Consider the following 15,224-nt stretch of genomic DNA (forward strand, 5'->3'; position numbering starts at 1 on the left):
TATAGTCTCGCCCCGGGCGCTGATTATCCACAGCAAGACCCTGATTTCACTTAGAAATATTTAAACTAGTTGTTCAGAAATAAAACACTTTTTCTGTTCCATAATATCCATTTTCAGTCGAAAACTACAAATAATTTTAATCTTTTTTATTATTATTATTACAAAAATTGTTATCCAAAATACCAACTACAAGTTGACGAACAGGCAGATATAGAAAACTCCTACTATATGTTCAAGACGAGTGATGGAGATATAAAAATGCGAACTCCGCTACTACAGGGTGGGGAAAGGGGAAAGTAATGGTCCCCAGAATCAGAAAAAGTCAAGCATTGTACACATAAAATTGGGATAAGCAGTAGGACGTAAAAATATTCAGTTCTGGATGACAATAAGACGGAAGTAACCAGCGTTGAAGAAAAAAAAAAAAGGTTGAAGACCTGAATGTTAGATATTACCGATAGAATGTACGCAGTACTAAGAAAAAAGGCATGATCGACAGTAGGATTGAATATCAAAAGGACAGCGTACACTAGCCCTGACGCTTTATTATTAATATTAAATAATGAAGAATTCAATTTAACCTTAGATTGAAAACGCGTCTATCTACTTTACAAGAAAGAAAGGAAAATAAATCTCTTGCATGTCTATCAGCCATATTTAAATTACTTCAACTTCCTCAACGTTATAAAGGACTGTCACATGTTCTCGTGAGTGATCATGAATGTTAATTTTCAATTAATTCAGTGAACTTGTATCCAGAACAATTCCTTTTTTCTTTTCTTCTGGGATCAATCGATCAGGAGGATAAGAAAGAAAGCGAGGAAAAAGGCACATTTAATTCATTTTCTTGACATGCACCAATCATTCTACATGATCCTAGGTCAAGTATGGTCTGAAAGAATTATTTAAGTAGGATTACTAAAGGATCCCTCATATTAGACATCTGGACCTAATTATCCGCAGTATAATGATTTATACCTTGGAACAAGGATATTTTAAATTCATACGTTTGTCATCTTTTCATGCATAGTTATTCTTTATGCTTTTGTTTTAGAACTTCCTCAGTTTGTGGTCATAATTGCAAATTAGCGTCAGCTTCCACATTAGGCCGCTATACACTATGAGATAAATTCTCAGAAATACCTTAGGATTTATCGTAGAACAAATGTTACAACATATCTACCTTTTTGTGCCATACACGTGAAGATTTTTTGTTTCACCATCTTCCGATGAAGTGCCAGGTCTCACAACATATTCGGCCAGCAGCGTTTTCCAGTGCCTTCTGCCTTGCATGTATGTTGTGATAGAACATTGACTTTGTATTCTATAAAAATGTATGCTCCTCGTATGCACTATAATAAGTAAGCAAATAGCATCTTTGCTGGCGAGAAGAAAAAGATTTGTTTTCACTTTCTCTCACCAGATGTCGCTTAAGTAGAAATCTTAAGAATTTTCTTTCCAAAATAGAGCGTGCTCTAAATCTCATAGGATCGTACAGAACGTAGGAAATGACATGCGATCTGATGTCATACATTTGACTCTAGGAAAAATCGTAAGATATTTCCCAGGATTTATCTCATAGTGTATAGCGAGCTCCTTCGTAGCTAAGCGGTTAGTGTACGCGTTAATTAGCGCAATAAATTAGCTTCTTTCAATTTCTTTCATATTAATCACGACTATTTTGTATGGAACAGTAGCAAGCATTGTAATGGTGCGAACAGAAAATTACAATCGATTAAATAAAGAAATTTTGAATGTATATTAATATAAATATCTTCTTAATTTTGAATGTAAATATTAGAATAACCTATTAATATACTGAATCTTAATTTTATTATATTTTACAGGCTTCCACACGCCAGTGCATTCGCAGAAGCTAAAGCTGCAAACTTGACAAACACAATCATGAGATGGCACTGCAGAAGCCGATCCACATTGACGTGTTTAGGACAACTTGCCAACGATCTTCATAAAGGCGAATTTTTTTCGGAGAGAGATGTCAATTTCCTGAGAGCGTGGACTAGAGATTTACAACGTATTCATTATTTAGAACCTCCAATTGTTCCCAGGCGACGAGGCCATACGAATCCATGCTTGGGTGCTGATGGCCTATATGGACTATCCTTTTACCCTGCAATGCCACTTATCAGTGTAACTGAAGAACAACTAGCGAAACGGAATCAAACTCTTACTAAATATAGCAGCCTCGAAAGCCGTTTGAGTTGGATTAAGAAAGTTGATGATGATCATTACCCAGGTCAAAGACAAGATGACAAAGAAACCCCTGACGAGAAATCGACCAGCACAGACACCAGACAACAGCAGAGAAGAAACCTGGACGCAGTCGAAGCTTCGGGAAATAATACAGAACGATTCGGAAGTAGAGGACGGACTGTGTTACGACTTAGTAACGGTACTCTGCTAGAGGATACTGAGATATCGCATAAAGATAGAATAGTCCCAAACGAGTCTCTAGTAGCATACAGTTACATACCAGATTCTCAAAACACATCCTCTTCACTTTCTAGGAACCCCTCGTATCTCATACCAGAATATCCGGTGAACATTCAAGATAGGAAAACAGTGCCTCTAGGCGAAAAGAAGTCACAACAAGACGAAGGAGAGATACAGAAAGAAATTGCAGATAACATGTGTTTAGGATTCTCAAACTTAGTTCCTTTTCATCCAGAACTTGTTCTTAATTCAATTCTTCTTGTGATATCATTCAGCACACCAAGATATGACCTAATACCAATGTTTGAGGTGATTTATAGAAATAATTTTCAGAATATTTTGTACTGTGGCGTGCCGCATGAATCTATGGAGATCTTTCTACGAAAGTATCAAGTATCTGAAAATAGATCTTTGTCTTTCCTTCCTGCCTACACGAAAAGTAGTTATGAGTGTATTTTGGGAGCCATGGAAATGGGTTACCACGTGGAAGGTTATTTGCTTGTAAATGACGAAACTTTACTTAATACATGGAATATGGATAATATGAATTTCAGTCAAGTATGGTACGGTTCAACAAATCTAAAGAAAGTAGCGAAAGGTGAATGGCAAGAATTGGACCCGGGCGGCCAAAAGATTCCCAGAATCATTGATGGTATCATATATGCGACAAGATTTGTGTCAAATATTGTAGGTATACAAGAAAGTTATAATTATTATGACGTAAAAGAGATGGTAACACGACACAAACAAGGTAGCCCACCTGTTCAGGATTATAAACCTGCTGAACCTAGTAACAAAGGAATTTTGGTTAATGGACATGTACCAATCGTACCTGCTCCAGTACCCGTTACAGAGAAACACTCTACAACAAAACAGCCAGATGTTATTTTGTCAGAAGCTCCTCCTGAAAAATCTGCGAGTACTGAAAAGTATATGAGTACTGTTCCTGCATACATAGCATCTCTAGAAGACACATCACATTCATGGACTGAGGAAGGAGAACGAGCAGCAATTTTAAAAACTGATGATTCACATGATATTTCATACATTGTGGCAGATGGTGCTCAGCCACCAGATGGATCTGCTCTTCTTCTTGATGAAGAGACGAATTCATCTAAATTGTTGACTGACGCTGTGGATGGAAATTCGTCGACTGAGAAAGTGTATCAGCCTGCTTCTCCTTTATTGGATTACCTTCTGAAAGACTGGCACAGAGAATCCTATTTGGAAAGAGGACCAACAGACGGAATTATAAGTCTTGAAGAAGAGGAGCAAGAAGGAAAAGCTAAGGATAGTGCAGTAGATGATAACACTGATGATGATAAAGAATCAGTAGATGATAAAGAAGCAAAATCTGTTAATAAAACTGATGAAGCATGGTTTGCACCTACAGATGAGATTATCACAGTTGAATTTAAAGTTCAAGATGGCGACGAAGTGTCATCTATTCCTCCGTACACCGTAGAGCAAAGTCAAGATGAGACCGACACTGGTGATGTTATCCTCCCAGACGGTTTAGAGAAGGTTCCTGATGATGACACTCAAAACAGAAAAGCCAGAGATGAAAAGAGTTCATCTGAGGAATATTTACACGATTTAGAAGCTGATAGTTCTTCTATTAAAATAACCAAGAGAGAGGCTTTGAAGTCTTTCAGCAAAATAGAAAACAGGCCTCCAATTGATGATACTCATGATGATAGCTTTGATTCGGGAGAGGTTCGAGAAGCTGATAATGGGCAACGGGCTAAAATTGAAAGATTACTAACAGAACTTGAGGAAATGTACATGGCTTTGGTTGAGAAATTTCAGTCAGAGGATTTCCCTACGAAACACCGGTTTCGCCACCACGAGGACCGCTTACCTTTCCGCTTGGATCCCAGAGAATTCAGACACTTACATTGTGACAAAGAACCAGCTGCAGAACTTTGCAATCTTCTACGAGAATTCTTTCTTAGACTTAGTAATAACATAGGTAAAGAATTTAGACTTCTTTATGATATGGTGCCAGCTTATTATGTTCCCACCCGACTTTTAAAAACATTTTATTTAATGGGTAATATTCTTCTTCATCATGGTGTACCTGAAGAACTTGCACTTCCATTGCTGTTTAGGGGATTAGCTGACGAATCAGAATGGGAGAACTTACAAAAATCTAATTTTGGTGTTGATGCAACCACAACAGTTGAACCGAAATATCCACTTTTTGAAGAAAATTCAGACTTTTTATACCCAGTGAATCTAAACAAGATTTATGAAGACACGAACTTTAAAAGTGTTTTTTGTCTAAAATATTTGTTGAATATACTAAAAACCTGAATCGTAAAATAAACTGAAATATATTTTCTTCTAAAAAACAAATGTTTTAGAAAATTTACATAATGGAAGATAATTCCATGTTTGTAAGTGAATCTTTATTTGACTTCTTTTGAAGTCGCGAACTCGAACTACTTTTTTAAATTAAACATACAAAAGTGTGAAAAAAATAACTACTTAGTGCCTTAGAAGTTTTTCATCGTATTACAAAAAGAACATATCCGTCCAGTGTCGTGCCTAATAAAACTTACATTAAAACATAACAAGATCAAACTACAAATAAAATATCAATTTACAGATCTTCAGAAAGTCCACATTGTCAGTTTTTATCAACATTTCAAACATTGGCTTTACATATTTTTAAATATATAAATGTGCAATATACGTCCTACTGATGTTAATATAATTACCGTCCTAACAATTGAAGAAAGTGTTGATGGCTGTGAGTGTGTAGAGTGTGATGATGCAACAAGAATGTACCTGCGTTGAGACATGAAGGCGAAGTGTGTTTTTATTATTTTGTTGTTACCTTCGGTCGGTATCAGAATACAGCTAAACGAAAAGCCAGTTAAGGGTAAGGTTAGTAACTATACAAAATAAGTGTACAAAAGTTTCGTAGTGTTGTCCTGAATCGAATCGAACTGTTAAATCTGAAAAAAACCAAACAAATAAGAAACAAGATGAAAGTGTAAATTGCGAAGACAAAGTATTGTGAAAGATACTACGTATATGGCTCAGTCGACACGAATGTTGATTGTATAGGTAGTAACAAAATACTTGAAGTACAGATTGGAATATTTACTAAAGTCGTGATAGGGACAGAAACGGCTGTTATTGCGTTAGAGTGAACTTGTATAAAATTACGAATTCGAAACTAAAATTTAAATGACACTAATGTTACCTTTAGTTCAAGAGAATCCGAAACTCCCACCGGAATCGAACCAAGAGTTGCAAACTTCCTTCACAAGCGATTAGTGAAACGTTTGGCTACAACACCTCTTGAAGTAAATATTATTACTTGATTCAACACTAGGATTGAACCGAATAGTGTATGTATTTAAACTACATGAATTCGTGCCGTTGTTATGATGGTTGAAATTGTAAAGTGTTGATTTGTTAGTATGTATGATAGTTACTCTTTTCTTCTCTACTAGTGTTTTTTTAAAGGTTTTCCAAAATATTTCGAACATTTATTACATAACTTTTTTTAAAAAAAAAATATCTTGTGTGTGTTCTGTCATCCAGATGTTCACGCTGAATTACTAATAAAATAAGGTCTGAAAATAATGTTTTAGAGATAATTATGTACATATAAAAACTTGAAATTTGGTAAATGTTCTCGATATGAGTGTTTTATTCTTTATCTACAAAAAACTTCACCAGCAGGACTTCTATCTCTAAAAATTATGACTCATTCATTATATATATTTCACAGATCAAATTTGAATTAATGCTTGGTGCAGGAGTAATTACTTAGGTACACACCATTGTACAGTCAGCAACAACAACAACAACAACGTGTTGTCCATTTATGGTAATTTTTCCAATCCAGTGTAACGCAACTGATGTTTTCATAAACAGTGAAAATGTATATTCATTATACCAGCAGAAGAAACTACAAAATTCGATACTTAATCAGTTTTAAGTTTAAAACAATTAAATGACAGAACTTTGCATTGATGTTCGATTTAATATTATGTAATCTTTTTAATGTAAAAGTATTATTTCGCATATCAGTGCCATGTTTATTTTATTAATTAACAAAAATAGATTATATACAATACAATAGAACGATAAATGGGAATTTTATATAAAAGAAATAACAAATTTCAGTTGTATAGTTCATGGTGCTATTACTTCTGATGAGGTGCTACCTTAGCTATGTGAAACATTTACCGTTCCTAATTTTAACCTATACATTAACTATCCTCTAACACCAAAGAAATTTCCTGTCATATTTGTTTTATGACTATGATTTTTTTTTTTAATCGTTAGACACAGTTGACATTATAAGGATCCTATTTATCAGAAATATTAAAAATACTTTTGGACTGTTACATTTAAAGTGGTTGGCCATCCGGACCTTTCCTTGCAATATACTGTGCTCTCATCCACATATATCCTCTTTTAATCATTAAACTGACGCTTACCTTTTTCTCTTATTTTAAAATATCACATCGGTCAATTTCAAGCATCACATGACTTATCTTTTTCAATGCAAATATTTTCTAGACTTTTCTCTCTCTATATATATGTATAACATGTTATATATATATGTATGTATGTTTCTGTGTGGAAAAAATTTGTTTGTAATATTGATTTTTTCACAAGCAACAAATAATATATACCAAATTCCCACAAATATGATGGAAAATGCACGGTACGTGATGGTTTAAATTGACTGGTCGAATTTGTAAAGGTTAAAAGACAGGTAGATAAAGTATTTTCCTTTTTATTATTATTTTATACCAGGTTTTGTTTTCAATAAGTAAATTAAGAAACATTAATAAAGTTTTGTTTTGAAATTTTGCGGGGAAAAAAAGTAATTTGCGGCCATGAATACAAAATTAAATATGAACAAATGGGTAAACGAGTGTATCAACACCAATACCAAGACTACTATTACTACTACTAATTTATATAAATAGTATTTATAGCCACCCTGAAATAAAAGACTGATTTCGATTTCTGATTAATAATGGACTAAGAAAATAAGACTTCAAAATTGACAATACAGATCACCTAACTCTATCTCCACGGGTTTTGCCACATGTAGAATTTGGAAATCTTAATTGTATACCTTGAAAATTCGAAATCTTAATCATTTCCGGGAAAGGCTGTTATGGATCCTTACAAGTTACAGAGCATCCTAACAAACATGGTAAGACATTTGAATGATGATGTGCGTTGAGCCTTTTGCATTAAGGTAATAGGTCGTTCATTAATTCTGTCATTTTTACAGACTTCATTTACTATAGATACTTCGGAAATGCTACATTCATTATTTTCACAAAATATGCCGAAGTTTAAAGTTTCAGTTTGCTCTCCGCCATACGTAAATGGATAATTCTTTCTACACCAGCCACAAAATGACATCAGACTTCATGTGAATCTGGCTTAGAAAATTGTTTAACAGTTTGTACCTTCGCATAGGGCGTTGTTTTGTATTGAAGAGGGAAATGTGTATTTGGCAACAGTATACTACCGCTGAGGAACGACCTCACTCCATTCTTGATTTAAACTGACTTAAGAAGATTGACTTTTTCCTATAGTGTGATATTTTTACGCTTTTGTTAGGTTGAATATTTCTTATAGTAATTGATGTCCAGGGAAAGTTCTGTAACAATGAGACAAAAGCCCGTATTAGTGCATGGAGAAGTGAAAAGTCCAGACAAAGAAGATATGTAAACGTACAGGTTGGACAATATCAACAATCCTGAAGTTGCTGGCAGCCTCTAACAACTGCTTACTATCATTCCAAAGCACAAAATCGCTGTTGAAAGACAAAGAAAAACGACCAAATTTGTGGAGAGTCTTATATTAAGACAAATAAAGAAAACTCCACGATTGGCAGCATCCGAATTTGTGCTTTGAGACAACAGATCAGTTCTTTGGAGGCTACTAGCAACTTCAGGACTGTTAATTTTACCTGTTCTGTGCGGCCACGTCTTCATTGGGATGTTTTCACTTCTCCAATCTTTTCCTTCATTACTACACAACTCCCCGTACATATCAAATACACAGTACAAGAATATTCAATACCAAAATACAGCAAAGACACAAATATTATGCATAGTGTAGGAGAAAGTCAACCTTCTTAAACAGCTTTCAATCAATAATGAAGTGATCTCACTCCTCAGCAGTAATACGGTGTTGCCAGACATGGCCATGCATAAATATTTCTTTTTTCAATGCAAAACAAAACTGTCTACAAAGATACAAACTGTTAGACTGTTCTCTAAGCCAGATTCACATGAAGTCCGAAGTCATTTTGCGGCGGTGATTCTTCAGTCTTTTTTTAAAAATATACCTGGTGCATCAAGAATTATATATGAATTTATTAAGAATTGCATAAAGATTCTTTTTTGAAAACCAAAACTAAATCACATAATGAATAAGATGTATTAGTTGAGATAAATAATAGTTGAAATATTCAATCAATTACTGTACAATATATAATTGAAAATTATTTGTTCGTCCTGTATTTTATATCTGTCCTTTTTTGTAATGATTGTAAACAATAAATAGTAAAATTATTGTGGAAAATACTAAATTGAAATACTAAATATTTTATTTTTCAAAATTGAAAAAAAATCTGAAGCATCTATTTTATATGATCATTTTTTAAAAGGAAGTATGTGAAACATTTTATAAAAATGACACTGTTATAGTAGATGACTGTAACTGATAAGTAATAGTTAATTTAAGCTAAATGTAAACTATTACTGATTAAACTGTACTGTTTATTAAATTGAATTCAATTTAATAAGATTTTTGAAGCTAGTAAGTAGACAATTACTACAGAACTTACACAATGACAAAGGAACTTTGTGTTGGCAAATCAGTGCCATAAATACCTAATGAATTAAGCTGTAAAATCCTGATCTAAAAATAAAATTATTCCTGAATACCTTCTCTATCAAATATAAAACCTGTTTATTCCATATTATCATTTTGTTTATTGTTGGTCTCTTCATATTTCACTTTGTCATATGCACTAAATGTATTAGTAAAATTTCACTCGTTTGTGTCTCGAAACATTAATAAAACATAAACAACTACGGTACTGAACTATAAATTACAAACCAAACTGGATTATTTCCTATAAGTAATATTGCTTATGCCTTTTCTGTTTTGTGTAGTCCTAAAGTATACGAATTGTCGTCTTGAGGTAACAGAATCATATTTATTACAAATGTTCGAAAATTTGAAACGTACTTCCAAGTATGTTATTGCAAATATTCAATACAGTTCTAATTTTTACTAGTTTTAGTTTATACTTTAAAAAAATATGCAAACTCAAAGAATAATAAGAAAAGAAGTAACTATAAATATTTTTATAGCTCTAATACCTATGTTTTCTATTACAAAATGTGATATATTTTATCTTTGTTACCTATTATAACTTTCACATGTGAACCAAGAGTAATGTATGATTTAGTTCTGATAAAGGAAAGTACGCAAGGAATGAATGAATGGGTGTGAATAAAGTATACATATATTACAAAACATATTTTATAATTACATTACGAATATTTCCTGTGAATATATTTAACATCACATAAAACAGAAGATTGTCGAAGTGCATGGATATTATAGTTTTGTAAATAGAGTTATAAATCGTATAATATATATAGAAATGTATAGTTTTCGTTTAAAAAAATATATAAAAAAGATCTCGATATATATATAAAGCAACCTATTCGACAACGAGAATGAATGTTAAAAGAGAAAAGAAAATAATTATTAAAAGAAATTGTTATTCAGTATTGATATTTAGACCGATGTTCCTATAATACATTCTCAAATACTGTGAAAAGTAACCTTAGTTCTTTTCAAATGTACTATTTATATAGCTGTGTAACAGTTGTACAAAATACCATGTCGAAATTTTAAAAAATAAAGAATCGAATGATACTTTTTTGTTTTTATATATATTTGTTTCCCAAGTTTCATATTTTAACTTAGTGTAAATTTTTAATCAGATAATTCAAACTCTGGAGTTGAAGAAATAAGTTATCAAATTGTGTTGAGAGTTTCTGTAGTATAGTGAAGTGGTTCTCAACCGATGTGTCGCGACACACTGGTGTGTCACGTCTCAAGGATGTTATAAAATAGAGCATAACAACAAAACCTATACAACAAAATCGAGACGCCATACGTCATAGTTTCGCCACCCCTACTCTGCCCAATAAAATAGCAATGTTTTGAGCCAACATTCATGGCGGAAATGAGAGTAGCCAATCAGACTTGGTTTTTGTGCCAATGCTCGGTTTTGTTTTGGCTTCATTGAGTTAATAGTATGAAGATACATATGAGCAGATCCTCTATTTTGTAACATCCTTGACCAGTCCCAGAATTTGAAAATCATGAAGAACTTAATAATAATAAATTAAAATCGAGATAGACTGTAGCAGTCAACACCTCCAACGGTAGCAATAATACTTAGTGCTATATAGTGTCTGGTTTTCACTATTATAATAGATATTATTATTATTATTTATAATAAAAATATCAAACAAGTGTGTCACGATGACCTAGACGTTCAGTGAAGTGTGTTGTCAGTCAAAAACGGTTGAGAACTGCTGCTATAGGGTTGAGAACCATGCCGTTCTGTTTCAATTGGCAACATGAGACGTGGACTTACAGTTTAACGTGGGATTCAACTTTCGGGCTCTGAGGGCTAAGCAATTTAACTAAGTGGAGATGCTGAAAAGTTCATAGCTTCGCCTACGATTAGAGCTAGAGGGTTAAAATTACAGTTATTCAACATATTTCCCGGGGACTGATGTATTTGGTATAGTGATGTTGCAGTTTTTTTAATTGTTGAAAACATAACTCCTTTGGTCGGGCCTGAAACTAGGTCTTTGAAGCATGTTGGATACCAGGAATGTCCTCAAAATAATCTCTCTTAAGATGTTTCACAATTTTAGAAACAAATGATAATCACACGAAGCCAAGTCAGGTCAGGTCAGGAGGTTAGCCCAGTTAGAAACCCAGGTTATTCAAATTAGTAGCCACAATGTGAGAGGTTTGAGCTGGGCAATTGTCATGCAAAATGAGAATCCCTTTGAAAAACTTTCTGCGGTGTTTCTTCTTAATCGCCTCGTTCAGACGATCCAATAGATTAGCATAATACTCACCGGTGATACTAAGGATCCGAAGTAGATAACCCACCAACAGAATACGGTCTTTGTCCCAGAAAATTTAAGCTATGATCTCCTCTCCTGATTTCTGGGCGCAGAACTTGTTTGCCCGCGGAGATCCAGAGTGGCGTCACCCCTTGACTCATTCTTGGTCTCGTGATTATAGATACGGAGCTAGGTTTCACCTTCAGTCACTACTCAGTCAAAAAAATTCGGAGCACTTGCCTTCAAAACCAGGTCAAAATTGCCTTCAATGCTTCAACTCCTTCCTTCTGAACCCTGTTCAGACATGTCGACACTCACCTTGGCGAAAGCCTGTGCATGTTCAGCAGGGGCGGATCCAGGACAGACTTCTGAGGGGGGGGGTGTAATACTGCTACTTAGAGCTACTTTTAAGAGCTCCAAACTCTGGGATGGGTTTTATTTATATATAAAATTTTAAAAATTTTCCTCTTCTGGGGGGAAGGGGGCGATCGCCCCTCTCTGGATTCGCCACTGATGTCTAGTATATTGTTGATAATGAACCCAACATGCTTCTTTCAGATGTTCAATATCTGCGCTTTTTTTTTGGGGGGGGGGGGGTGATATTCGCCTGTCCTCAAAGATTCATTCATGAACAGCACCATATGTTGCCGGATCAGTTAAGGTTGGACAACGTCCACTGGGACTCATCTTCAACTGTGAAATGACCAGCCTTCATAGCCTGGTTTTAACGGTACTGTAGGAAGAACACTACTCCCCCAATGTTCATATCTCACTGTAAATATCCTTTGCTGACTTTCCCTGGAGAAACAAAAACTTCACGAGGGCTCAACACTCCAAAGCTGTGAAGCTTGGTCAAGCCTCTACCATCACTGCCTTAAACTTGAGAAAATGAATAATCAAGTCACATTAGTCACAACAAACCTGTATTTGCACCATTACATACTAAGTTTTCATATGAACCTACAATCAAGATTTTATATGGACGGAATGGGGCCGAGCCAGGAATTTTTCAGGACCTCCTCGTACAGCACACGAATCCTAAGGGTTTGAATTACAGAAGCGCTCATTTTCAGGTCAACAAATTCATAACGAGGTTATTTAGATCAGTTTATAAGATGTGTAATGGGCAGTATCGAATCACACAATCATTGTTTAACTTCAAGGCCAGAAATATAGTGTGCTTCAATGAGATGTCCTACTTAATAAAAGCGTATGTCTGCTTTTCGACGAGCTGCAGCGACATGGTCCATAAACTACTTAGAAACCAGAAAACCCGGAGTTAGGCTCCCGATAGAGGCGTGATTTATTCTCTCATTTTAATCTTGTCCAAATTAGGCTAGGAGCCAGTTCCTGTCAAATAGATATCTTGGACAACCAGTAGTGCAAAGGCAGCCAGGCGTGGTACTGAAAACATCTCTTCTATCTTGCCTTTACGCTACTAGTACGACAGACAGGTCTTTTTACGCTACCACCATTCTTCTTTACGACGGTCAGAATCAGAAGTCTTGTAGTTTCCAACCCACTTCTTCTAGGTATGGATTACTGGAACAATACAATTTAATGAATTCTGGACTCTCTTCGAAAGTTACGTTGGGCAAACAGTTACCACTCTGATTATGACTGAATGGTTTAGTAACACTTGCACGCAAATGCTTGTTACACTCAGGCTGTAACTCCTTTGTAATCAAAACGCTTTGTACTTCGTAGCAAGATGGCAGCATTGTGGTAGCACTATCTTTCCCAGTGTTAGCAAAAATCACTGCACTTCCTACTAAGTATGTCTAAATAGTCTCTTTGGAATTAAAAGAACATAAAATGGTATGAACCTTATTGATAATAATGAAAATTATTCATCTCATCACTTCTTGGGTCCACAAGAACATGATGAAATTCGCACTTTCAAAGCTCAAATAATGCCCACGGTAGTGGTTATTAAAACATAAAAGAGGTTATAGTTTCAAATGATCAAAACATAGGAAATACATATAATTGCAGATTGCTCTTAAAATAAAATGGAACATATTTTAGTTTGTACTAACTGTTGATTTATATTTACCAAATTACATATCAGCTGGCGAAAAAGGAGGGAAACAAATGTTAAATACAATCATACAAAATAGTGCAACTTTACAGAATATAATATTTACAACTAAAAAGTTTACATTATTGTACATCTGCTGGTTTATTAAGGCACATTAAATATATATATAAATCTATTTTACATATTTGCGAAATATTTATATATATTACTTTTCCATGTACTCAGTTCCTGTATCAACTGTGAAGCAAGGGTTATGCACTTGATTATGTAATTGATCTAAAAAGATTAATAATGATATGTAATGATTTTATATTATTACCTACATATCTACACGCAAGAAACAGCGAAAAAACGCTTCACAAACGAATTTTACATACACTTTCATTCATTCTACAGAAAAACAAGAGGACTATGTACAATTTTATTTGTATAGCCGCCAGCAAAGTGCATATACCTATTTTTAACGTTATTTTTTTATGAACGAAAAGGTCAATTTGAGTACGCTTTTTGGCGCTTGCAGTGAGCTGTTTTCTTTGCATCTAAGACAACTGTACTCTTAATTGGTAAATTGTTTCCAAGTTATCGACGAAGGAATAATATAATAGGACGGGTATGCATTTTCACTGGTAGTTACACAATCTCTCTTTTATAGACACTTTCTATAATTTTAGTTAGATGAAGAAGTTATGAGGGCAACAAAACCAGGATACAAAAATCATTTATACAATCCGCGGCAAAAAACCTGCAACATGGGATGTAAGTTTATTGTGAAACTACGCCTAACAGCACAGGGACGGAACATAACGTCTAAGTGGAACGAATCACGCCAGGATAAACCTCGGCCTCCTCCCGCGCACACTTATTTTGGAGCAAAAGGCTTCGTCATTTCACAATAAACCTATATGCTCGTGTTGCAGGTTTTCTGCCGCGGATTGTAGAATTCCGAAATGATAAATTGCATTTGAAACTTAATAGTTGAAAACACACTTTTCAGATTGTTTCCACTTTTAGAGAACATGAATATATCATACAGCATTTATAAGGGCATTAGTAAACGAGCGAGAAAAAAAAAAAAAAAAATGGATAGACTTATTGTTAGCAACTGTAATTAGATAAATGTTTGTGAAAAGTACAACTGCCAGGCACAAGGTACTACTGTCAACAATACAATACTGAACTACGGATGCCTTAGTACTCATCAAAGATTATCAACCTCATATTTTCATAATGAACGTAAAATTTCACAGAGACGTTATATAATATTCACCTGAACGTTTACATGTCCACTAACGTAAGAGTAGGTTAAAGCTAAACAGTGTATTTTTTAAAAGATATCTGGAAAGTAATATAATGCAAACAGTGGTTTGCTGCACATATTCACCTTCATTTTGATATATTCTCAACTTGTTCTTGTTCTTCACTTTTGGCAAGTTGCAAATTCCACAAGCATACAAATGGAGAACAGAATAAGTAAACAATGAACTATGTACTTACTTTACATATTTTACAGAACATGGATTTATGATGTCGTATAACTTACTTTACATTCAACATGCCAATTGCTG

At 34.4% G+C, this 15,224-nt stretch overlaps 1 protein-coding gene across 2 annotated transcripts in view; it reads left to right on the forward strand.

The window, feature by feature from the left end:
• Positions 1 to 10,404, forward strand: part of LOC145692966 (uncharacterized) — a 314,794-nt gene extending 304,390 nt beyond the window's left edge. For both annotated transcript variants that reach the window (XM_081768561.1, XM_081768562.1), the window contains exon 5: positions 1,848 to 10,404. In XM_081768561.1, the coding sequence (XP_081624687.1) occupies positions 1,848 to 4,770 (2,923 nt within the window). In that variant the 3' untranslated portion in view covers positions 4,771 to 10,404. The remainder of the gene's footprint in view (positions 1 to 1,847) is intronic.
• Positions 10,405 to 15,224: the final 4,820 nt, after the last annotated feature.

This window comes from Thermobia domestica, chromosome 8, assembly GCF_964235325.1.
Source record: "Thermobia domestica chromosome 8, izTheDome1.hap1.1, whole genome shotgun sequence".
Classification (NCBI taxonomy): Eukaryota; Metazoa; Arthropoda; class Insecta; order Zygentoma; family Lepismatidae; genus Thermobia; species Thermobia domestica.